Source organism: Chaetomium tenue (genome assembly GCF_020726465.1).
Source record: "Chaetomium tenue strain MPI-SDFR-AT-0079 chromosome Unknown F5144scaffold_3, whole genome shotgun sequence".
Lineage (NCBI taxonomy): Eukaryota > Fungi > Ascomycota > Sordariomycetes > Sordariales > Chaetomiaceae > Chaetomium > Chaetomium tenue.
This window is the reverse complement of record NW_027117331.1, coordinates 2336085-2360098: the sequence shown is the minus strand read 5'-3', so window position 1 is coordinate 2360098 and position 24014 is coordinate 2336085. Positions and strand designations below refer to the sequence as shown.

Sequence of the window (24014 nt, the reverse complement as noted above, 5' to 3'; positions counted from 1 at the left end):
CACACTCAACCCCCGCTGTGGAGACCAAGAGACAGACCCCTGTTGTTCCAGGTTCCAGTTGGAGCAACAGCTTCCGCCGCACCAAGCCCCTCTCTCCAGTGTTAATGCACAGCTGTTCACTTCGGACCTGCCTGAGCGGCGCTCACATCTCAGGAGCTGTGTCTCAGACACGCCAGGCCGCAATTCTTACATCTGTTGGAAGTTATGTAAATTCTTTATCATCGTGTGCACTAGCTACCACTCGTTTGGTAGTTTGTCAATTTCCCCCCTGACCATCATTTTGGCCCCGCTAGGCTATTGCCCTCGTGTTTCAGCGTCATTCTTGTTCTTGTTTGCTTGTACACAGTACTGCTTGTGTTCTCCACATTGGCCAAACCGCCGGCCCGGGCTGTCGTCGAAGAGCTGCAAAGTGTCCTCAACACCGAGCACACCGGAAGCTCCGTCCTATTCTGCCGGAAACTAGAACCGGGGAGCCGACCTCCGAACTAATAAATAATAACCTGCCACGCGATTGCCTTCTTGCCGGCGACATCCTGTCAACTGCACTCCTTCTGCCGTCCAGACCCAGACCCAGACCCGAGTTGACAGCTTCCCTCGACTGTTCAAGATGCGCTTGACGTCGAGCTATGCCCTACTTGCGGCTAGCTTAGCCCAGGCACAAACACAATATCTCGTCAACGAGCTTAGTTTTGGCCACAGCCACAGGTAGCACTCTCTCCAAGCACAATTCGTCCAATTGCACTCGCTGAGACAACTCCCCCAACCAACAGGATAAGCCCCGAGGGGACACAGTCGATACCGCACTTTTCCCTCCAAGGCCGGCCCAATGTTCCCGAATTGCTCTCGGACAAGGTCATCCTCACTCCCGTAGCGCCGGGGAACCAGCGTGGTGCCGTCTGGGCCGACAAGTCGCTGCAGAACCAAAACTGGATCGCAGATGTCGAGTTTCGCGCCAATGGCCCCGAGCGGGCGGGGGGCAACCTGAATATCTGGCTGGTGAGGGACGGCGCGCACGTTGTCGGGTCCGACAGCGTCTACTCGGCGGGGAAGTTTGAGGGGCTGGGCCTGGTGATTGACCAGCACAGCGGGTCCGGCGGCATGCTGCGCGGCTTCCTCAACGACGGGACGACCGACTACAAGAACAACCACAACGTGGACAGCCTGGCCTTTGCCCAGTGCAGCTTCACGTACCGCAACCTGGGCCGCCCGACCCAGATCAAGCTGCGGCACACCGAGAGCAAGTTCAGCGTCGAGGTGGCCGGCCGGCACTGCTTCGACACCGATAAGGTCCGCATCCCGAGCGGCTACAACTTTGGCATCTCGGCCGCCTCCGCCGACAACCCAGACTCGTTCGAGGTCTTCAAGCTCGCGGTGCTCACCACCAACGAGACCCCCCAGCAGGACTCCAACAACAACGGCAACAACAACAACAACAACAACAACAACAACAACAATGGCAAGCCGCGCATGAACTTCGGCCGGAGCGGCCAGGCCGCAGTCGAAGACCCCTACGACAACGTGATCCCGGACCAGGAAGCCGAGAAGATCACATCGTCCAAGGAGCAATTCGCCGACCTGCACAACCGGCTGCAATCCATCAACCACCACCTCTCCACCATCTTCCGGTCCATCGGGCAGAACGCCGGCGTAGGCGAACAACGACACTCAGAGCTCTCCTCCATGGTCGGCGAGCTGCGCGGCCTGATGGGCCGGCTCGAGAAGATCGACGTGATGGAGGGGCGGCTGCGCGACATCGAGACGGAGATGCGCGGCCTGCGCACCGAGATGGCCGGCCGCCTGCGCGACTCGGAGAACGCCATCAAGTACCACGTCAACGACAAGCACGAGTCCCTCGCCGAGAACGTCAAGTCCCACACCAAGTCGGGTCACAACAGGCTGCTGTGGGTGGTCATCGGCAGCCAGCTGGTGTTGGTGGCTGGGTTTACCTACTATAAGCGGAAGAAGACGTCGCCGAAGAAGTATCTGTAGAAGTAGAGTAGATATGGATGTGGGTGGGGGTGTGGTTGGTTGGTTGATTGGGGGGACGGGGGAAGGGGGGAATTCTGTTCATGAAGGGATGCTTGCTGGCTGGATGTACAGATTGGGGTTTTGGCGTTACTTTTCTTTTTTCGTGCTTGGTTTTTGTTTCATTGCATATCAAGTTGGTGGTTGCTTCATAGGAGGAATTAAAAAGCGTATTTAGCTTATGATACCTGTGATTTCTTTGGTAGCTGGCGCCATGTGAGTGCATTGCGAGCTGGTGTCCAGTATTGCTTCATGTCACGGTTCCGATTTTACACTCCCACCAGTCCCGATACCGGCGGATATCTTTTTTATTATTATTATTATTCCAGTTTGATCTGCCCCATTTCCCAACTGAATAATCCTGAATTAAATCCGTTCTGACAATCTGTGGATATATAGTTTCAACCAACGCCCAACCCTCGAATCCCATAACACCTATCAAATCACAAGAGGCCCGGCTCGCCCATACACTTCATCATCTCACCCCCCTTGGGCGCTGAGGTCAGGTTCTCGTAGCCCTTCTTGGTGACCAGGATATCATCCTCGATGCGCACACCGCCCACGTCCCAGTACTTCTCCAGCACCTCGGCGTCGATGTACTGGGCGTGGTCCGGGTTGTTGAGGAAGTAGCCCTCGATGTACTCGCGGCAGAAGTAACTGTAGGTAGGTCTTGTTAGCATATCCTCCATCGCCCTCCTTGCCCACCCATCGCTCTCCTTATTCCCCCATCGCCCCCCGCCTTATTTCCACACAGCACACAGCACACCAGAGATAGGTGTGCGGGGGAGAGGGTTACTCACATGCCGGGCTCAACAGTCACCACCATCCCCTGGGCCAGCTTCTGGCCACGCCGACCCCAACTCGACGTCACCGTCAGCGCCGTCTCCACCTTGTCAAGAGGCACGTTCTTTCGCAACCACTGCTCCTGCTGCTTCTCCTTCTCCGGCTTCGCGCCCTCCCACAACGCCGCAACCCCCCACGGCGTCAAACACACCCGCTTCATCACCACCCGCCTCCTCAACCGATTCTCGCGCCCCATCGACGCACCACCACCACTACCAGGGCCGCCATTCAACAACAGCCTCTCCCTCCCCGAAACATCATGCACCTCCAACCCGACATGATGCCCCAACCCATGCGGGAAAAACGCCGCCACCGTGCCCCCCGCCAGAATCTCCTCCTCCTTACCGCGCAAAACCCCCAGCTTCAACAACCCCGCCACGGCCACAACACACGCGTGGGCGTGCAGCGCAGAGAAACGCACGCCCGGCTTGATCTGCGCGATGCATTCGTCTTGCATCTTCTCGACGAGGCGGTAGATCTCGCGCGCGCGGGGGGTGAAGGATCCGGGGAGGGGGATGGTGCGCGTGATGTCGCTCGCGTAGCAGTGGACTTCGGCGCCGGCGTCGAGGATGAGGAGTTCTGTTGTGGGGTTGGGGTTAGTTAGTTGGTAAGGGGGGTGTAAGGGGGGTAGAAGAAGGGGGGGGGGGGTTGCGTACGGCGGTTCTTGAGGGGCTGGTTGTTGTCGTCGTAGTGTAGGGTGCTGGCGTTGCTGCCGGAGGCGGCGATGACTGGGTAAGACTGGATGGGGGCGCCGTGGGCGATGCAGTAACCCCTGAAGAGGGCGTCGATCTCACGCTCGTTGGTGAAGCGTTTGATGTTGTGCAGGACGGCCTTGTGGGCGGCGCTCTAGAAAGGAGTATTAGCGAGGTTTGGGGATTGGGTTGGGGACTGGGTTAGGTGACTGGGAAGGGCCTACCGAAACGGCATTCGCCCGCCGGATTAGGGCAATCTCATAGTCGGTTTTGATGACTCGGGCTGCGTCCATGGCAGGCTTCAGATGGACAGCGTCGATTCGAATAAACCCCCCGAGGTGATCAAGCTCAGGAGGGATCTGGTCCGGGTGCAGCACGTGGATCGTTTGACCCCGTTTGAACACAGGGCATTCCTTCTCATAAAGAACGTCGATGTAGTAAACGGAATCCACGTCCGAGGCGGCTTTGCATTCTTCTGGTGTTGGCACTTTTCCAAACCAGAGCACGGTCCGGGGTTCGATGCGCGGGATCCAGAGCACCAGCCTGTCCCTGAGTATGTCGTAGGTCACGGCGCACCCGTGGAAATCGGCGCCGGTGATGTAATAGAAGCTAGATGGTTGTTAGATTGGGATAATCCCATGTGTCATTCAGTCTGGGAGTGGCTTGCACATACTATCTGCGTTGGCGAAAGGTGGGGCCCATGTCTGAGTCCTCGTAGTACTTCTCATCCTGGCCGAGGAGGAAGATGATGCCACGGTCCACTCCTAGCTTTCTCGCCACCTTTCGAGCATGTTCCTTTGCTAAAGGCGTAGGTCAGTATCGGAATCAGAGGTTGAAGAGGATGGATGGATGCTTACCGGGGAACTTGCCCAACCCTTCCCGCCACGTCTCATAATTCTCATTGAGCTGGTGATCACATATCCTGCCACTAGAATCCGACGAGGTTCTCTCGGTCGATATTGTCGACGGCGACGAATTGGAAGAAGAGGGGCCAGACTTCAGCTCAATGGAACTGCGGGCAACAGCATCGTCATGACTGATTAGCAAACACGGTGGAACTCCAAAATGCGGCATCAGCGGCACCATGACGGGAAGCAACCCACAGCGCATCGAATTCATCGATATCAACAATGTCATAAGACTCGTCGCAAAACTCCATATTTAATGCCGTTGCCGTTTTGTTTGTGAGCACTTGTTTTGTGGTCGTTTGTTGTTGTTGTTGTTGTTGCTGTTGCTGTTGTTGTTCTAATGATTGGTGAGTATCCTCTGTCCAATCGGCCGAGGCAAGGTGCTTGGTGAGCGAGTGGCTTGGACTTTGCGGTGTGGCTAATGAATGCGTGGTATTCGCACGAAGACACGAAAACCCGGAGACTCGCGCAAATAAATGGGCGATTTTCTGAGTTTGAAAATGAACTAGAAAGGTAAAGAAGGAAATGGAATTTTGAAGGGAGCGTCTTCGTCTGGAGTTTTTCAGGTTATGGCATCACGAGAGATGGAACATTTCGTCAACATCTGATGACCCCCTCAGCGCCTCCCTGGGCTGAGTGGGAAAAGAGTACAGGCTACTGCTATACTACTTGATACAAATATATACCTATGTACCTAGATATGCTCGCTGCTATGTCTACCGGTATCTCCTCGCTGCACTGCTGACCGAGGTACTGTTTCTTCATTTTCGTTTTTCTTCTTTTTCTGTCCCCCCCCCAAAACTTCATGGACAAATGCCCTGGTGTGCTGTTTTCCCTCGCGCGCCGCTGGAGCAAGTCTCTTTCTAAACGCAACCCGAGCCGCCTCACCCGCCTTTTTCCAGTCGTTTCTTCTCCCCTCTCACATCCATTTTTGTAGCATGTAACGAGAGTGCCGTCCAAGAGTCTATCCCATGTCTAACCGAAAAAACGAGCGCTCGAGCGCCAGGCTCGATGTGTGTGTGTATGTCATGCCATATTCATGCCCAGACCACAGATCTCGGTCCCATTCCCGGTGTCCCGCCCCGTCTTTTTCCTTCCCGGGTATCAAACGGTAATTCACCAAACGAATCAAACACCAAAAATGCTGTTGGATGGCCGCATGTGGCCTCTCATACCTTCGTTGGCATTCGCCCTCTCCCTGCCGAACTTCATGCATGTTTTCATCCGCATTCCCAGAATGCATGTCACCCCGGGCCAGTGCAACAGTGCGAGCATGACATCTCACGCTGTTGTCGACATGTCCCGCCACCGCGTCGTGATCAAATCACCGGGGCCCATTCATCGTCATGGCCTCATGGCCTTCTATCCCCCCTTCCGCTTCGCCTGTCATTTTGAGTCGTTGCCTCCCTTGACCCAGAAGTTCCTTCATCGATAGCCGGGATTACCCAGCATATCATCCCACTCGCCCCGGAAGCTCGGATCCGTCAGCATCTCGTCAATCATGGCCCCACCCTGCTGCTGTTGTTGCTGTTGTTGTTGCTGCTGATGCTGCTGTTGCTGGGCCATCTGTTGGTGGTGGTGCTGCGGCTGCTGGTGCGCATGGCTTCCGTGGTCGGGTTGCATTGCATGCATGTTGGAAGTGTGGTACATTTGCGCCGTTGCGTCGATTCCATGCTGCGGTTGCCGCTGTGGCCCCTGCGACATGAGATAAGAAGGGATGGGTTCCAAAAGCTGCCCTTCGATGCCCTCGTACATGTTGGGGATGTAGAATTGCATGGCGTCGTGGGACTGGCCAGCGCTCGATTGCGGCGTCTGGCTGCCCGGATGCTGGCTAGCCGGATCTATCGGAGGTTGGTTCGGGTACGCGAAGGGGTCTTCCGAGGGAAACATTATGGCGTCCATTTTGTACAACGAGGTGGCTGGTCCGCCTGTAGCCTGCCCTTGTTGGAAACCCGGCGTATGCCTCTGCATCGTCCCTTGTGTGCTACTGGAGTCTGAGCCCGTCCCCGACATGGGCATGTTCATGGGCAAGATGTCCTGGAGGTTGGTAAAGTTCTGCCCCGCCAGGCTGCCATGTTGGAACCCGATCGTGTCGAAGGACGCTGTTCTTTGAGGCGGGGCGCGTGCCTCTCGCCGGAGCAATCCGATCGCCGGCCGAGTCATCTCTTCCGATCTCCGCTGTGGTATACCATCCTGTAAGTCAGGCCGGCTGGGTAGCGCCGCGCTGCCTGCTCTCGATCCTTGGGACGAGCTCGGAGCCGGCGCCGACCGTTTCTTCGTCGGTGTTGGCCGTCCCGTGGGTTTCTTGACTTGGTCTGGCAACTGGTCAAATAGGGGCTGGTTACTGTTAACATCGTCTCCTCTGGGCCGTCCGTAATGCTCAAGGTAGGGGGACATACGTTAAGCGCGACAGTTATACGGTCGGCCGCCAAGCTCCGCTTCGCAAGTGTTGCGATGACGTCCCTTCCCGTCTTAGCATCGGCTAGTATCTCGGCAGATCCTGGCTTATCGGGGTTTTCCAGGACATAGAACACGAGGGAAAGTATGGCAAAGAACTCGGTATATAAAATAAACCAATACGGCCCGATAAGCGCCGCTTGTTTCTGGATCTCGCTCCCGATGTGGATAATGTTCCGGCAGACGGTGATGCCCGCCGCGGCGCAGTGATAGTAGCGGTTCTCAACTTTCTTGCCGGCAGTTAGACGTGGTGAAATGTAGTGAAGGAATGGTCTGTACAACATCATCTGGACGTGGGCATAACCAAAGCGGAGGAGGGTTCGAACGCTGTCAGGGGGTCGAGTTAGCTTACGGCGCGCATGTTCAGTCCGGCCAGACCGCCGAGAACCACATACCGGATAACTTCGATTGGGCCCTCATGGCTTGGCCGCCAATATTCATTGAGCTGTGATTGCCAATCCTGGAGCTCCGCCTCGATGGCCTGGACCCGAGAGTAATTGATCATGAACGTCCGGTCTGCTCGTTGCCCTTTGGCACTGTCCGTCGTCCCCCGGAGCGGGTATATGTTTCTGACCACCTTCGCAAGTATCCTCATAAGCTTGTTATGCGCATTGAACGCCTGAAAATAGGATGGAGTGCCCGGAGGCGGCATCCTGATTGCGTCCTTGGTGATGTACTCGTCGTCCACCTCGGTCGGGAGGGGCTGATCGACATCTTCGTCGTGGAGCAGAAGAGGAAAGCCCAGAATGGCGGAAACGTAAAAGTCCATCTGGCGGATGACGTGAAATACCCGCCGCCGGGACTCGTCTTCGATCGGAGTGATTTTGTCGTGTGATAAGTGGCGGTGTAGCCCCATGCGCAAGCAAGATCGGAGAGCAATTCCAAGGAACGCGTAGCAGTCGCTAATGTTGGAAGTAGCTTGGAGGAAGAGGATCATGTACACGAGCGCCTGGAGAGAAGCCATGTCGCGGCATTCCGCAACGTCTTGCAGGATTAACCGTGCAGTTGTATAATATTTGACACTAAAAAGAGGCTGTTAGGATCAAAAACTAACGGGGAACGGGAACGGGGACGGGGATGGGACGCAGAATCTCACCCCTCTTCTACCGCCGACTTGTACGTCACAGTGTCCTCCGAGTTCTGGTCCTGGGTGACGTTGTACACGCAACCGAGCGCCAGCACTGAGTAAAGCAAGCCAAGGAACCTGTGCTCATCGCTGCCCCAAGATTCTTGTGGTGTCGTGTAAAGCTTGTCGAGCGTTTCGTAGAATGTCGGTTGGTGGACGATTCGGAGGAGGCAAGTAGCACAATCCAGCGAGTAATAGCAGAGCGTGCGTACTCGTTCCAGGGGAGGCAGATTGTAGATGGCGGGAGAGTTCGAAGGCTCCCAAGGCGAGCTAGCGCCAGATTTCGGGGAGTCGAGGCTGAACAGGCCAGGCGGTACCGATGGCCGGGGCAGGAAGGGGATGTGGTATTCGTTTCCGAGGAGGGACTGGAAGTGGTCTTTCATCCGCTGGAGGAAGACGGCGCCCGACGAAATCCCATGGAAATCCCATTCGCCGGTTTCTTTGAGTTCCAGCTGACCAATCGACTCGATCATGGATACAATCTGGGGGTCTTGGCTCTCCTCTTGCGAATCCCTGGGTGCTTCCATCTTGAGTTCCATGGCGCGGGACCTCGCCTTCTCCCTGTTTCGGAACTCTTGCTGAACGGCAGGATCCAAATTGGGGTCGGCGAGATCAACATCTGGAATGAACTTGCGCAACAAACCCTCTGCCCGTTGGAGCCTCGCCTCCAGAGCCTCGATGTACTGAGGAGCAGGGTTCCTGCGGCGGTTAGACGGCTTATCGTATGTGCACTCTACAGGTCGGTCAGCAAAGCCGAGCTTCGGGGGGCTCGGGAAAGGGAGGAGGCTCGGGGGGTCGGGTTGTGTTACCATAGCTGTATACCGAGCAGTGCGTACACGGCTGCTTGCCATCGCACTTGATCTTCTTACGGCGGCACTCATCGCATGCCCTCGTCACCCTGCGGCGCTTCTGAAGAGGCATGTTCGGGGCCTCTCCAAGGTCGTCCTGCACACCGGACGCATCTTCGGATTCTGGCTTGATGGAACCTTGTCTGGGTGATCTAGCACTCTCGGACCGGGATACGAACTCATCCAAAGACAAGTCCGCCGACTCCTCATCGGACATATCGGGGCTGTTCCCGGAGCCCATGGTCCTCGGTTGGATAGCGGGCTTCCTCGTGCTGCTCCCAGCCCGGCCAGCACGCGGAGGGCGCGAAGCTGGCCGAACAGCGCGGGGGCCAGATGTGTTGTCAACAGTCGGGCCCGTCATGGTCGTCTCCGATGGTGAGCTTGCGCGGGGAAAGCACGGAGATATTTCTGGTCTACCTCCGTGTAGATGTCTTGCCCCGTCGCGATAGAGTTCAGGTGTGTGTTCGCATGTCTAACCTACGGGTGTGGTGTGTTGTTGAAGTTTACACCACGCCGGAACCGGGAGTCGGGATTCGGGAGTCGGTCGTCGTTGGGGAACAAGCAGCAAGGCGCAAGCTGGGCGTTCAAACGCGGGCGGCGAGACCCGACGAGGGTTTGAAGCCCGCGTGTGTGATTCCACGCCAAACCCCCCAGTTCCCGAGACGGGGGGGAGGGGTGGCTCTACAAACGAGGACTTTTCCCGTTTGAGCCGACACCCTGTCCTTTGGGACCCCCTGAGAGCTTTTATCTATCCTAGGTTGGCTCCGCTTGACGTGCTAGGATTAAGGAGCAGCTTAGTGGATGAACAGAGCGATGGGGGAAAGCGTTGCAGAAGCAGCGGAAGTGCAGCGCGTTATGGAGTTGTCAGGATCTGGTGCAGTGTGAACCGCTGTCCCGAGGGGGCCTTCCCGAGAGCGAGACAGGGATGGGGGGAGGCGGGAGCCGGTGCCGACTCGGGGCTAGTGTAACACGGACACCAGACGAGACGGGGCGTTGATGATGCCTCGGAAAGAGCATATCATGGAGAGCCGTGGACCGTGGAGAGAATAGGATGAACTGTGCGCGTCCTGCCGTGACCTGAAGACAAAGAAGCGAGAGAAGAAGAGATAGTCAGCTAAATCGAGCCGTCAGTTCGGACTCGGCAATGACCGTTCTGTGGTTGGAGGAAAGAGGCGGTTGGGAAGTTGTGGAGCACCTGTACGGCTCCTATAGTGTGTACACACAGTACACGCCGACCAAGTTAGCCCTGTGCTGGGATTCGACGGCGAATCCCATGGGTTAACTACGAATAGATTACACCTCCTCGGAGGAGCCGCAGACTCCGCGTATGTGGGATCCAGTTCTCCAATTCTGCCCGTCGGCTGCGTGACGCATGTTGTGCGCGACCACGAGGGCAGGTGGATGGGAATCGCCTCCACGTCCCGGGGTCCCCTAGCCGCATGCCGTTCGGCTGCTTCCATGTTCCCAGGACTCTGGGGTAGTTATCTCCGACTCCGACGCAATGGGCACGGGGGGCACGGTTGACTCGCTGTGATTCTCCGAATTGGTTGTTCCTTAGCACACACGAGACAATCGGACAATGCAGCTAGACGGGATGGCAGACAGGAGGTTGGGTTCGGATCGAGCAACGCTCTAACATCTTTCGGGTATTCTCGAGCTCCGCCCACCGTGGATCTCGCAAAGTCATGGTGGATGCCGCCGCATTGAGGTCTTTGGTGGCGGCAGTCGGTGCAAATTGTTCTTGGCCTCCCTTCTGGTTCCGAGAACCGCCGCGTGTCTCTGTCTCCGTCAATGCTGACTCTGACGCGTGTTGGCGTGTTGGCGTGCTCGGCGTGTGTTGACAATTGAGCCCCTATCGTGACAGCAAGCCTTGAGCCCGCTCTTTTTCCGGCTTTATTCCCGAGTTGGGATTCGAACGCGAGAGGAACAGGAATGGCTCGCTCGCTCAATGGAACATGCAGAAACTGGAAGGCGTGGAAGGTCGGCGGTGGATAGAGTGGGGAAACCACTGTGCAAACCCCCATCATGATCCACAGCAACGTTAACTGACGGTAGGCACGGGAGGGTCTGACCTTCCCAGATCAACATCTCAACCAAACTGCCAGCCTGGCAGGTTGACCGTCTTTGAGCGGTGACAGCTGCCACTCGAATGCCCAAGTGGAAAGTTCGACCTGGCGTGAGTATACCAAAGTGGTTTTATTGGTCATGGTCCTACTGTCGTATCCCCTGGAAGGTGCAACGCTTCCTCCTCTCATTGTTGGGGAGGAGCCGAATACTGGGCAGGTGCGTTGCGGCGGTCGCACCGAAGGGCACCCTGCTGCAGGGTGCAAAGCCGTCAATATTGGGGGAGCATCGGGATGCGTATTTTGAGCAACAACCCGCAGCGGCCCCAGCAATCTCTTGACAAAGCATATCCCAAAAGTGCAGAAGATGGGAAACGGGCATTGGCGATCTCGAAAGGGTGGGGAAAGCATTGGCGCGCTAGAGCCTTGGCTTACGTCGGTGTGCAGACTTGGCATGCACGAACCCCAGGCGAGGTGAGCAGGGGTCCCCAATCAGCCCATCGTGTCCATGTTGACGAACGCGCACTGTCCTCAAGCGACGGGGGTCCTGGGAGCAGACTTTTTCCAAACAACGGGCCTCCCGAGCTTGGCCCGGCGAACAATCGCACCCTTGAAGCTCGGCAGCCGGGACTCGCGTGTTGGGGGGGGGTCTTGGGGGTCTTGGGGGGGAAGACGTTTCCCATGTCATTATGGGCGGCGTTTCTGGGCATCGAGGATCTTGGAGATCCGATTCGCGGTCGGCTACTTTTACCATGGACCCTTTTTTCGTGGCTGCCACTTTGGGATTCCCGGAGCAAGGGCCGGGTAGCCTGAATCTCGGCGGGTTGCGTCTCCCACTCCAGTGTGGACGTAGGGCAGCGAAAGAACCTCCGAGAACGATCCGACTGCGTGGATGATCAAGTTAAAGATAGAATAAACTATTGAAAGCCGTCTGTACAAATCGCCAGGGGTGGCTGTCAGCCTTACAAGTACATCTTCTCGTACTGTGCACCAAAACACTGCACACCTCGGCGACCGAGGCACCTCCCCGAGTAAAATCTACCTACTCGTTGCCAAGAAGAAGAATGCCTCACCTCTGGGCTGCTTCTCTCCAGTCCACGGCATTTGATGGGGTCCACCTTGGCTCAGTCATGTGCAACCAGTCATGTGCAACGACTGCTTCGTTTGCTTCGTTTCTGATACGAATTGACGAATAGACGAGTTTCAAAATCATCCCAAGTTTTTGCCCATTTTTTTCGGGTTGACATGCATGCACCCCTCACCTGGCAAAATCTTAGGTGAACCTTCGCACAACCCCGCTACGGCTGGAGATTGCCCCCCAGAGCGCAGCAGCTCAGTCAATGAAGACACACGTACCTAGTTAAAGCCATCGCGAATGCCCTCTCTTGTAGTGATCTAATCAATCGCATAGTCCTTCAATCTATTCCAACTATCCAACCTACAGTTCCAACACCTCTCTGCTTTCTCGTCATTCATCATCTACTTACCTAGGTAAACATCGCTCGGGACCTCTGGACCCCAAGGGTTTTTCAGGCTTTTCTACGCAACTACATACAGCACTCTATCAAAGAACTTATCGTGCTATGGCCAGAGGAGCGTGCTAAAATTCAATAGACCGCACTGTGACAGGTTATGAGGTCTACAGAGGCCTCGGCGACCGATGGGTCACCCGAACCGTTAACTGGGTACCTCTGTTGTGTCTAGGTACATGTACTGACTGCTCTAGACGCAACCCAACTCAACACTTTGAATCTCTCTTCCAGCTGAAGCTCCAACTGCGGCAATAGGCCTATCACTTTCTATCCGTACTGCGTCACGACTTGTCTCAGAATTCAAATGCTAGATAAATGAGCGCCGTCGGCTAGCACGAGATATCAATGGGGACGCCTCGGGAGGCCTCGATTGATATAGCTTAAGCTCAGGCTCATAGTGTCGCCAGTTGCAGGTCTGGGAGGAAAAAAAAAACCAATGCGCCAAGCATGTTTGTTCTCTCTCTAATACCTAGTACCTCGCCAGCCAAAGTACCACCACCTCCGCGGTCACGATGAAGCACGGTTCACTCCACGGCGCCGTGTTGGCGTCCTAGTCGCAGCGTTCCGGCTACACTCGATACAGCGACTTCCAACTGTTGGTGATAGTTCATATAACCTCCCCTTGGGCGCGTGCTGTCGTCCCCGAATCCCGGGCCCCGGAATCCCGGCACCCGAATACCGGCCGTTGAATACCGGCCCCCACCCTCCCCCCCAGCCCCAGTACATACAAGACGTACATGTACATGTATGTACGTGGACTGAGTAGTCCCCGGAGGCCAGATTGTGGCTGTTGTTCTATGTGGGAGTTGGAAGAAAAGAGGCAATAGGGCGGAAGGTTGTATTTATTGTGAATTGTACCTAGTTTGTGACTGGCTGGGCATACCACTTTTAGTTTCATGTCTTCACCCTATTCCACCACAAAAAATACCTACCCAATATCACCACTCTCCCTTGAGAGTGCATAAGGGGTGGCAAACCTTCACCTAGGTAGGTAGCTACCTACCTAGGTAAGGCACCTAACCCTTTGGCAAAGCTGTGGGGGTTCGTGCGCCACTGGCCACACATGCAGGGCGCCGACACGTTTGTCATTGACCGCTACTTATGATTTCACCGAAGCTGCGTAAAGCATCATGCATGGCCTAGGCAGCAAATATCATGCAGTACAAGACGGAAAACTCGCGGCACGCCACGGGACGTACTAATAAATGACACATATCTTGGTTCTCACTGCACTCTTTCGACATTTTTCTTTACTCCAGCGCAACCCGATCAATCATGTACTCTAATACGGACCTGGCAAACGCAGACGAGATCATGGCAAACAACTTGAACCCAACGCCCCTGCTCTTCAACGACGTGTATTTCAGTCGTTGTGAGGAGCCGGTATCCCCGTCCCCGTCCATATGGGCGCCGTTTCCCCGTCTCCCAGCCGAACTGCGTTTGCGCATCTGGCTGCTTCCTCTCCAGCAGCACCGCATGATCGAGGTCGATCTTCATCCTACCGCCGGCGACAACGATACTTCCCAGTATGCCGACCGTAACCAACTCGGTCGGATTGTCAGCGGCCGGAGCCAGAGCTACACCTCCCGTCTCCGGGGCCGCGGATCCTATGCGGCGTCCCTCGCCCCACTCCTCCGCGTCAGTCGCGAGGCGAGGGCAGCCGCGCTCAGCTTCTACCACATACATCTGCCCTTAGGTTCAGGGCAAGTCCTATACCTCAGTTCCGAGTACGACGTCGTCTACGTCCGACCCCGGCGGCCTAAACCCATTCATACGCCGCCGGAGACCGACCCCGATCCCGAATTCGGTGCCATCCTCGTCGACTTTTTACACGACGCCCGAGCCCACGATTACAAGGACCACGGGTATAGCTTCCTCCTTTCTTTGTTTCAACCGCAAAATCCCGGTTTTTGAGCCATCTAACATGTAATATCGGCCTATAGAGTTCGCCATCTCGCAATAGACAAGGAGATCCGCCAATACCTGCTCAGCTGGTTTGAGGAAAGCGTAAATTTGACCCCGGAAATGCTCCACCCGGCCGCAGCGACGTCGTTTGCCGATATCCTCCGCCACAAACTCCGTTCTCTTCTCTGCGTCGTCGATTTCCGGGGTTCTACGAGATGCATGGGCGCCCCCCCCTTAGGGGGCGGGTGGCGCTGTCACTTCGCCCAAACGTTCCCCCTCCGTCGCCGAGGCCATATAGCAGGGGGCTTCCACTGGCTCCAAACCGACCCGCGACCTGGCGTCGAGCTTGATCTCCGCCAGCTCCCTATCAAGGATGATCCCCATCTAATGTTGCGAAACTGGCGGCGACTGGAACAGCTTTTCGGAGTGACGAGAAATCAGCAAGCCACCCGAGAAAACGGGGACGAGCGCGGATTTCGCCTTTATGTCTGCCCCACCAAGGACTGGTCAATGGAAACAGAGGAGGAAGCGGTGTGGTCGCGGGACGAGCTGGTGCAGCATCTCCAATCCGAGGCTGAGGATTGGGACCAGAAGCGCTGGTACCTCACCCGCGTCTACGGGGGCACCCACCCATCTCCAAAGTATAGCTCTGATTCTCGAGAGGAGGAGGGAATATTTGAGGCGATGGAGAAGCTGCCCTGCACGGCCATCGGCATGTGGCTTTTTCCTGCCGAAGCTTTCCCCCCGCCCACCATTGCCCACATGCTCTCTTTCGACCTTTCGGCCCTCCGCCCCAGTCTGCTTCTATTCCAGGTTTAACAGCAGCTGGAATCTTGCCGAGGGATTTAGGAAGGTTCGTTGAACGGGCATTAGCCGAGGGCCGTAGAGGCCTGCCCGGGGCTTTGCTACCTACCGTACTTAGGTAGGTAGGTAGGCTTAGCATTGTAAGTAGCCGTTAGCCAAATATGAGGAATATAACGTATTAACGTTTAACGGCCCACGCGTTGGTTTGATTGATTGCACAAGGTATGGGTGGAATGACTGTATTGCTTCGAATAGAAAGAGTAAGGAGAGAGCTAAGTGACAGGAGGCACGAGGACAGCTTTTGGCATACGATGGTACGCAGAGAATCATCTGAATTGAATCGATTAAATTTAGGTAAAGAGTAGAAACTACCTACCTTACATGTGCCTACCTAGGTAGGTGGTCTCCTGGGCTTATAACGAAGTATAGGTAGTCGTGATTGCTCACCCGTGAGCTTTAAGAGCCCTTTATCACGAGTGATTACTTACCTATATGGTCCATATAAGCAAACTACCCACCTAGGTAGGCTAGGTAGTAAGACCCGCAGGTCCGGCCCTCTTTGCCGGCGCCGTTTGCAGTGGTTACGGAGCCGGCCCCACTCCGGGAGCGAGAACGGGTTCTCGGCTCGCAAAACGCCGGGCTCGGTGCAGAATGGATGTTGACCAACACTTGGCAGTGAAAACGAAACCATTTGGAAGCCGGAAGAAAACTCCGGTTTTTTCATGACGATCTTCAATGGTACATAGGGAGGTACCTACTGAGGGGGGACCATGGAAGGAATGGCAGGGCTGAATTTTGAGAGAAGACAGGAGCTAAGCAACGGGAGCCCCACATCAAGCACTACCCCGCCATGACGCCTGGCTGCCTGGCTGGGCTGGCCCTTGCCCTTCTGCTGGACCCTTCAGCCTCATCACGAGCGCTTCCTAGGTAGCTTGCAGCCTTGCCAACCTTCCATCGACTACCCGCATCGTTTTGGTATTGAGAATAGCAAAGATGGCGGACTCATTGTTGGCATTTTTCACACTCATGGATAACCAAAATGGCACCATCGTTAAAGGTACCTCGAGCTCCCATCCCCAACAACGGGCACCGAGTCAACCCCGCGGTCAATCAGACCACCAAGGCCAGCAGCTGACTCGGAGACTTGGACCACCAGAACCACCGAATTTCGACCTCGACCTCTACATACAAAACTACAAAGGTCAGCACCCCCGGTGTCCTGAACGATCCGGTTTCCGGCCGACTTTATTCTGATCCGTCCCTAGGTCGTGCGCGCTTCGATCGTCTCTTCCTCATCGGCCGCAGCTCCGTACCATTGTGTGTTGATGCCTTGAAACTGGCCGTCGCCGAAGCCAAGAGAGGCAGAGACACCCACAGATACAGGGAAGCCGTTGAGTGCCTGCGGGTTGCGGCGCCGTCGGAACCGGAGGCGACGTTCGACCAAGATTGGTTGCAAGCACGGGAAGAGGAAAACAAGGTCGAGACCAACCGCTTGCTCAAGGAACTGAAAGGTTACAAGAATAATCTCATTAAGGAGAGCATTAGGGTGAGTTTTGGAGTTGTCCGCCGTGTGGGACTTTCCTTGCTAACAGCGCTTCCCCGGTACTAGATGGGCAACGAAGATCTCGCCAAGCACCTCGAGAGCATCGGCGACCTCAACGCGGCGAGCGAGACGTTCTCGAAGATGAGGCCAGACGTCAGCACTGCGAAGCAACTCATCGACGTCAGCAAGCATCTCGTTCGGGTGTGTATTCAGCGGCGTGAGTGGGATATGGTGAGCGCCCACCTGAGCAAGATTGGGGGTGCTCAATCTGCGGATGAGGAGAAGGCCGTTCAACCGTACCTCAAGATCGCCTATGGGATTGCGTTCTTGGGGCGCGGGAGGTTCAAGGATGCCGCACTCAGCTTTCTTTCGGCCGACTCCAGCATCCCCAGCTCGACATACGGCGAGCTTGCCAGCCAAAGCGATGTCGCAATTTATGGCGGCCTCCTTGCTCTAGCGTCTATGGACCGTGCTGAGCTGCAGAGCACCGTGCTTGATAACGCACAGTTCCGGACGTTCCTGGAACAGGCGCCACATATCAGGCGTGCCGTCGCGCAGTTCGTGAGTGGCAGATATTCTGCATGCATCGCCATTCTTGAATCCTACCGTCCGGATTACCTGCTCGACATTTACCTCCAAAAGCACATTGCCGCTATCTACTCCCAAATTCGGAGCAAGTGCATCATCCAGTACCTGACTCCGTTTTCCTGCGTCAGCCTGGACAGCATGAATAAGGCGTTCGGCGGCCCGGATCAAACCGTCGAAGACGAACTAGCCGACATGATTCAGTCGGGCGCGTTGCAGGCTCGGATCAACGCAATTGACAAGGTATATCCCCGTCTTCCTTTCGGATATCGCCGTTGCACGGGCTAACCCCACCCCAGCTTGTGACAACCAAGGCAGCCAACCCAAGAGCGCAAATGCAAAGCTCGGCGCTCCGGATGGCCGAGGACTACGAGAAGCAGGGCCTTGACCGCCTCAGGCGGATGGGGCTCGCCGCGGCGGATCTCGAGCTCAAAACGGGAAAAAAGCCGGGCCTCTTCGCCAGCCAGACCGACCTGATGCTTGAGGAGGCACTGGGCTAAGTTGGCTAATGACCAACAAAGGGGGACGGACGATATTTGATTAGTCTGCTCATTATTGCATTGCACGGAGGGCGAGGGCGTTTCGGAGCTTGGGCGGGGATACGGTGATGGCTGGTAATGTTGCCGATTACAGTACGGCTATCCTATGGTCATGTCCGATAACGTCATGGCTGATAGACTTGAACGATTATGACAGCCACGGGTAATGAGATCTCTCACATTGGAAGCCGCGAAAGAGTGCAAGTTCGATTCGCCGGGTATCACTAATTGCGCTTGTCCCTCGACATCCCACCTCACCCCATCAACTGCCGAACATCCTCGGGCGGCCAGCGGACCTGGGCAAAGGTCAAGCACCGCTTGATGCTCTGTAGATACTTGCGCGTAACCTCGCTGCCCATAATGTGGCCCCTCTCGCCGCCATGCAGCTTCTCACGGGCGCTACGTTCGTGGATACCCACCATGGTGACACCAATAGGCCACGCCGCCTTGCCAATGCTGAGGCGCAGATACCCATCGTTGGCATCGACGTACCGCCGCTCCTGCGCCGCCTTGACGATCTCGATGACCGCCTCGAGAATGCTCTCGTCTAGGTCTCCCTGCTCGAACTTGCGAAAGAGGGGCCGCATCGTCTCCTTGCTCGATACCATCGCGCTGTGCGCCGCTTGCCCGGCGAAGGTATCCGCGTTGTCCTCACGCGCCAGCGCCAACTCCCACTCGCGCAGAATCATATTAAAATAGGACGCCAGCTGCCGGAACAGGAGCCTGCGGGCCTTCTTGTCGGACGCGGGCGGTACCGTGTCGGGAACCTTCATATCCTTCTCCTCAACCGGCAGCAGCGTCGTGGCAATCGGTCCCGCAGCAGCCGCCAACGCCCCCCCCCTCACAACTTTCCTATACCGCCTCAGCCTCGCGGCATGACCCTCCCCAAACAACACCGCCGGCTCCCCCAGCCCCCTCAACCTCTTCACCAGCTCCTCCTCGGCCACATCCCCCGTTTCCCCATCCAAATCATCCTCATCCCCCTCCTCCTCCACTTCCCCAACCCCCTCCCCAGCATCCGCCCCCGGTGGTGGCAACTCCGGCAAACCCAACCGTTTCCTCCTCTTCCGCTCCTCCTCCGCCTCGCGCGCCTCACGTCGCGCCCGTGATTCCTCTGCCAGCCGCCGCCGTTTCTCGTCCCGCGCGCGCGCCTCCTGTGCAGCCTCCTCTTCGCGCTGCCGTTTGGCGGCGGCCTTGCCTGCGCGTGCTTCCTCGAGGGCGGCCTGTTCGGCGAGGTAGGTGGCGCGGCGGGCGGCTTCGGCTTCGCGGCGGGAGATGTATTTTGGGGGGGTGGTGGTTTCTGTTGTTGTTGTTGTTGTTGTTGTTGAGGAGGAGGTGGGTTTGGGGTCCTTCTTGTTGCTGCTGTTGCTGTTGTTGCCTTTGGATTTGGAGATTTCTTGGGACATTAGCGCGGCGAAGTCCATTTTCGCGGTGGTTTTTGTTGTCGTTCTCGTTGTGGTGTTTTGTTGGGTGGTTGGTGTAATCTATAGCGGGAGAGGTTTCGAGTCAAATCAATCGGCTCGGTGGTTTGGTTATTGAAAGCGACGGAAGGTGTTGGTTCCAGGCTGAAGGTGGTTGTTGGATGGAATCCGATGGTTGAGGTTCTGAAGCTGCAGGCGGGCGGATCATGGCCCGCTAAAAATTAACAGGCGTTGCTGGGCGCCCCCGGAACGGCCCCACAGCGGCTCGGGATGCGCTGTGGTGTCGCGGCAGGCAAGCGTCGCTTCTCATGCATGTCCCTGCCCATGAGCAGTGAGTTTATGGAAGGCTAGGTAGGTAGGGTACCTAGCTCACCTCCCATCCTGCAACATCGAAAATTATACCGTCAAAAACTTTCTCAAACCTTTATTTTCATAATAAAGCGGCTTTTAAATCAATGTTACGACGATTGTCAAGTTCTCCCCAAAACCGGCCCATATCACCACTACCATGAGCACACCCGACCTTAACAGGGACGCATCGTCGCCCTTCCTGTTGAGACTCTTCTATCGCACAGGCGCATACCATAGGTATTCCCACCCCGACTTCATGACCGATATTTAAAAACAAGCCGCTTACTCTGCCAGACCAGATGAATTCAACGCACCCACACTCCCACCCCACCTCACCATCCACACCTGGCCCACGTGCACCCTCTCCGAGCTCTCCGACCACATGCTGGACGCCTCACCCGCGATCCTCCCGGACCCCGCCATCGGCACGCGGCTCTCCTTCTGGCTGATCTACGCCGACACGCGCGGCGCGCGCACCGCTGACAGCCTGCCGCCGCGGTACGTGTCCAAGGTGCTCGGGACCCTCGTGCTCGGCCGGGGCGGGCCCGGCGCGGGCCCCGACGAGGGGGTGCCCGACGACGAGCCCGACGATGCCGACCTGACCCTGGCCGACGCCCGTTTTATTACGGGGGACTTCATCTGCTGCGCCATCCTGCCGCCGGACGAGCTCACCGGCGACGTCGCGCCCGCGACCAGTGCTAGGATGGGCCGTGGGGTGGGCGTCGGCGAGGCTAGGAGCGGTGGGCAGGATGGTGCGCCGTTGCCGTTTGCGGGGCCGTCGAGGCAGAGGGATTATGCTGCGCCGGGTGGGTACCGTGGGGGTGGGAGGGGGTCTTGGGGCGGTGGTTCGCGGGATGGTTATGGGGGTGGTGGGAGGTTTCGTGGGCGGGATGAGCCGTTTGGGAGGGGGGGCCTTCGGATGCCGGAGGGGGAGTGGAGGAGAGGGGATAGGTTGCCTGATGACCCTCCTGATAATGGACGGTGGGGGAGATGAGGGGTGGGAGTTCTAGAGGCAAACTGCGATGGGATAACCAGCGGATAGGGGCGCCAATGTCGGGGAAATGCTGGCCGTAATCGACAGCTAGCCATAGGGCTTGCTCGATCGGTCTTACGTTGTACTATTCGGAGTCTTTCCGGAGTTGAGCGATAATAGACATATGTCTGGCAAATACCATGAGTTGGAGCTTACTGGCACCCGCGATGCTCACTGGCTTCACTTGGAGAGACTTGAGCCATCTTTTCCGTCTCTTTTGCTGTGCTAGCCCCTTGACCCAGTCCTTATACAAGCTGAACACCCAATTTTGGTAGTCGAGCCGTTTCGTTTTGACGAGAGATGGTACGCCGCTTACCACGTATTCCAATATCCAGTACCCCGCCCGCCCTGTGCCATCAATATTTGTCACGCTGTCGCCAACGGAAAATCGGGAGTTGGTATCGCCTGTGTCGACGCAATTCTCATTTCTGGCTTTCGGTCCCGCGCCTTTATGTACAGCACCCTTGCTCCGACCGCGCCATAACCACCCATATCCTTAGCGCTCGGAGATGATGTCGCCCTTCCTCTTGCCCCGGAGATCCCACAGTCCCTAACAAGCAGAGTCAGCATCCAATCCTAACCCAACTAAGCCCTATCCACCAAGCCTTGCTTCTCGTAGTCGAGAAAAAAGAACTCACGTCGTTATGATAGCCCAGGTACCCGAGAACCGCCGGAACAGCGATCACGTAAACGAACGAGAGGGCAGCGGTCCGCTTGTTCCACCTGAAGTACTTGTATCGATTCGCCGTCATGTCTGCGCAAGCATTAGCCTTGGCCGTTTCGTTGTCCCGCTACCGTATCGATGGGAGGGCGGAGTTGAGAGGAAGGTCGACATACTCCCGAGCCGGACCAGGGCCGGGTCCATGGCCATCTCTGTTCGCGCAGTCACGGGTTAGCTGGGGGAGTCATAGCCAATTGGGGGTGGGTTGTTCGGGGCGCACTGTTATGCGGTAGGCCAGCCATCTTGACGTCAAGGGACTGTCCCTAGCAGTATTGGTGGCGGTTGTGGGAGGGATTCGCTCGAGGTTCGAGGTTAGAGATTCCTCGACGATAACTGCTCGCATCGAGCTCCCACCAGTGCGTCTAGTAGTTCATTGGCCTTGGCGCCGAGAGCTTGATGGATGGCGGGGCGTGCACGGTCACGTGCGCTCTGCCTCCCGTCGAACCCTGAGTTCGCTTTCCGGGCAACAGACGATGACGAGTGTTGCAGTTTAGGACCGGGTTTCCATCTCTTGTGTTAGTAAAATCGAAATTTCCATCGATCTGAGACATATTCTCGATTGAGATTCGGAACGAGTGTTCGTCTCGTCTGGTCTTTGTCACCTTGCCTTCCCAACTTTTTTTTTTATTGTCGCTGCGCTGGCAACTAGTTAAGCACTGGGTTCAACACCCACTCATCCTCGGCAATTCAATTCTGGTCTGCGGCCAGGACATCGCCGGATTGTCTACTTTGTAAGGGCAGATTGATCAAGGAACGTTGATCTCGGCGAGTTGACTAGTATCGCCAATCCCACCACGTGTGGTAGGAATTGAGTCTGGGCCTTCTCCAAGTGGAGGGGAGAGCGTAGGGATCCAAGTGCCTCGGCATCCTACCCAGCCTGTCCCCGTCTTCTTTCCAACATTTCCTTAAACAGCCTTCCCTCCCTCCCTCCTCTGCACTACCAATCCACATCTAGTACTCTTTGCGCAAGATATTCACCTTTTTATACACAATCATGGCGGAAGAAGTAAAAGTCAAGCTTCATTGGTAAAACCCAAGCCCACTCCTTTCCGTCTAATGCTGCTAACACGGCGCAAGGCTTGATGGCTCTCGGGCCCAGAGCACTCTCTTCCTACTGGAAGAGTTGGAGATCCCGTACGAGCTCGAGATTTACCATCGCCAAAAGACTATGTTGGCGCCTCCCGAGCTCAAGAAAATCCACCCCTTGGGCAAGTCGCCTGTGGTCACCGTCACGTCACCAGATACTCCTGAGCCTATCGTTCTCGCAGAAAGCGCTTTCATCACGCAATTCCTGTGCGACCACTTTCCCAAGGGCAAAACGCTTGTGCCACAGCGCTGGAAGGACGGCAAGGAGGGCAAGGTCGGCGGTGAGACAGATGAATGGATGCGATACCAGTACCTGCTGTACTACATCGAGGGCAGCTTCATGTTCACCATGGTTCTGCACTTCATCCTTAGCGGTATGGCAAACGCCATAAGTGTAATCGTGGGTCGCTGGATCGCGCTGACAAACTGTTCGTAGGACTCAAAGGAAACAGCGTCCCGTGCTTCGTTCGGCCTCTTACGACACTCATCGCAAACCAGCTGATCACAATGATCGTCTTCCCGAACATGAAGCGTCACTTCGGGATGATGGAGCAGTTCCTGGAGACATCACCTGGAGGCGGTGATTACATGTGTGGCCGTAGCATCACCGGTGCCGACATTATGCTGTCCTACCCGCTCATTGCCGGAAAGGATGGCGCGTTTGACAGCATTGGCAAATGGGAAAAGGGCTCGTTCAAGGAGACGTTCCCAAAACTCCACGCCTACGCTGAGCGGTTGGCAGCAGAGCCGGGATGGAACAAATCGGTGAACAAGATCACAGAGATCGAGGGCGGCTTTTCCATCTTGCCCAACCCCGGCGGCCAACCGTCTGCGCGCATCTAAGACGGCCCGGTCTCAACCCGGCCAGTTATCTTATGGCCGCAGAACAAGCCTTTTTTCGGGGCTGCATCTGATACCGTGTTGGCCAACAAAATGTACCGATACGTGGGTCCGACATCGAAGAGGCGCGGTTCGAGGCGGGGCGGCCGGAAATGTGTGGAACCATCTCAACGGAAGCCCCAATGACATCTCTCCGATGCGCTCTCACAAGCTTTTCCGAGGGTGCCAAGTGGATCTGGAACGGCGAGTTAGACATGACGTCAAAAATACAATCAACACGTCGAACAACGGGAACAATCCAATCCCAACGAAGCCTGCCGAACCCGCATTTGGGCAAAATGATCTCTGTGTGCCACGCTGACAGACGGGATGAGCACTAATGTTAGGCATCGAAATCAGGTACAGACCCAAGATCCAATTGAGATGAGGGGCCATCCCTCATTGGGAACGGCATCGCCGCAATGGGGCACTTTTTTAACCCCCAATCCCTACCAACTGTTACAATCCGCGGACAAAAGAAACGGCCTTGCAGGGGGGGCGACTGAGCCTCCGAGCGACCCGACCTGTTACCCATGGGCCATCCGTGCCATCCTACCGAACCCAGCCATTTTCAGCCTCAGCTGACTGCAGCAAGCTTTAAATGCCCGCATGGAACCGTCTGATTTTTCCCCAGGAAACCCTTCCCGTCACGT

The 24014-nt window shown here is 56.3% G+C and overlaps 9 protein-coding genes across 9 annotated transcripts; 5 read left to right on the top strand and 4 right to left on the bottom strand.

Moving 5' to 3' along the window:
- Nucleotides 1-440: 440 nt before the first annotated feature.
- On the top strand, nucleotides 441-2277 carry F5144DRAFT_183144 (concanavalin A-like lectin/glucanase domain-containing protein). The gene is made up of 2 exons (XM_066782747.1): nucleotides 441-705; nucleotides 771-2277. Exons 1-2 carry the CDS (start codon nucleotides 608-610, stop codon nucleotides 1987-1989), a joined length of 1317 nt encoding a protein of 438 aa, XP_066644815.1. The 5' UTR covers nucleotides 441-607; the 3' UTR covers nucleotides 1990-2277.
- F5144DRAFT_567780 (putative Xaa-Pro aminopeptidase) lies at nucleotides 2021-4840 on the bottom strand. Its single transcript, XM_066788612.1, has 7 exons — nucleotides 4664-4840; nucleotides 4418-4572; nucleotides 4234-4360; nucleotides 3785-4169; nucleotides 3525-3714; nucleotides 2826-3447; nucleotides 2021-2682 (listed from the first exon to the last, which is right to left on the bottom strand). Exons 1-7 carry the CDS (start codon nucleotides 4717-4719, stop codon nucleotides 2469-2471), a joined length of 1749 nt encoding a protein of 582 aa, XP_066644814.1. The 5' UTR covers nucleotides 4720-4840; the 3' UTR covers nucleotides 2021-2468.
- A 1022-nt stretch (nucleotides 4841-5862) lies between these two features.
- On the bottom strand, nucleotides 5863-9260 carry F5144DRAFT_645798 (fungal-specific transcription factor domain-containing protein; the record flags this gene model as incomplete). The annotated part of the gene is made up of 5 exons (XM_066792879.1): nucleotides 5863-6805; nucleotides 6868-7252; nucleotides 7321-7947; nucleotides 8022-8782; nucleotides 8874-9260. The coding sequence occupies 5 exons, from the start codon at nucleotides 9258-9260 to the stop codon at nucleotides 5894-5896; spliced, it is 3072 nt and encodes a 1023-aa protein (XP_066644813.1). The 3' UTR covers nucleotides 5863-5893.
- Nucleotides 9261-13581: 4321 nt separating this feature from the next.
- On the top strand, nucleotides 13582-15453 carry F5144DRAFT_182956 (uncharacterized protein). Its single transcript, XM_066782746.1, has 2 exons — nucleotides 13582-14359; nucleotides 14438-15453. The coding sequence occupies exons 1-2, from the start codon at nucleotides 13770-13772 to the stop codon at nucleotides 15216-15218; spliced, it is 1371 nt and encodes a 456-aa protein (XP_066644812.1). The 5' UTR covers nucleotides 13582-13769; the 3' UTR covers nucleotides 15219-15453.
- A 641-nt stretch (nucleotides 15454-16094) lies between these two features.
- Nucleotides 16095-18067, top strand: F5144DRAFT_567766 (26S proteasome subunit RPN7-domain-containing protein). The gene is made up of 4 exons (XM_066788611.1): nucleotides 16095-16260; nucleotides 16360-16749; nucleotides 16813-17574; nucleotides 17631-18067. Exons 1-4 carry the CDS (start codon nucleotides 16243-16245, stop codon nucleotides 17829-17831), a joined length of 1371 nt encoding a protein of 456 aa, XP_066644811.1. The 5' UTR covers nucleotides 16095-16242; the 3' UTR covers nucleotides 17832-18067.
- F5144DRAFT_567761 (uncharacterized protein) lies at nucleotides 18068-19625 on the bottom strand. Its single transcript, XM_066788610.1, has one exon. The coding sequence runs from the start codon at nucleotides 19292-19294 to the stop codon at nucleotides 18125-18127; it is 1170 nt and encodes a 389-aa protein (XP_066644810.1). The 5' UTR covers nucleotides 19295-19625; the 3' UTR covers nucleotides 18068-18124.
- Nucleotides 19626-19799: 174 nt separating this feature from the next.
- Nucleotides 19800-20636, top strand: F5144DRAFT_601262 (Sin3 associated polypeptide p18-domain-containing protein; the record flags this gene model as incomplete). The annotated part of the gene is made up of 2 exons (XM_066791135.1): nucleotides 19800-19879; nucleotides 19937-20636. 2 exons carry the CDS (start codon nucleotides 19800-19802, stop codon nucleotides 20634-20636), a joined length of 780 nt encoding a protein of 259 aa, XP_066644809.1.
- Nucleotides 20637-20951: 315 nt separating this feature from the next.
- On the bottom strand, nucleotides 20952-21797 carry F5144DRAFT_182796 (uncharacterized protein). The gene is made up of 4 exons (XM_066782745.1): nucleotides 21617-21797; nucleotides 21513-21548; nucleotides 21314-21429; nucleotides 20952-21225 (listed from the first exon to the last, which is right to left on the bottom strand). The coding sequence occupies exons 1-4, from the start codon at nucleotides 21636-21638 to the stop codon at nucleotides 21172-21174; spliced, it is 228 nt and encodes a 75-aa protein (XP_066644808.1). The 5' UTR covers nucleotides 21639-21797; the 3' UTR covers nucleotides 20952-21171.
- Nucleotides 21798-22390: 593 nt separating this feature from the next.
- Nucleotides 22391-23325, top strand: F5144DRAFT_601260 (uncharacterized protein; the record flags this gene model as incomplete). Its single annotated transcript, XM_066791134.1, has 3 exons — nucleotides 22391-22422; nucleotides 22474-22856; nucleotides 22919-23325. 3 exons carry the CDS (start codon nucleotides 22391-22393, stop codon nucleotides 23323-23325), a joined length of 822 nt encoding a protein of 273 aa, XP_066644807.1.
- Between the last annotated feature and the right edge of the window lie 689 nt (nucleotides 23326-24014).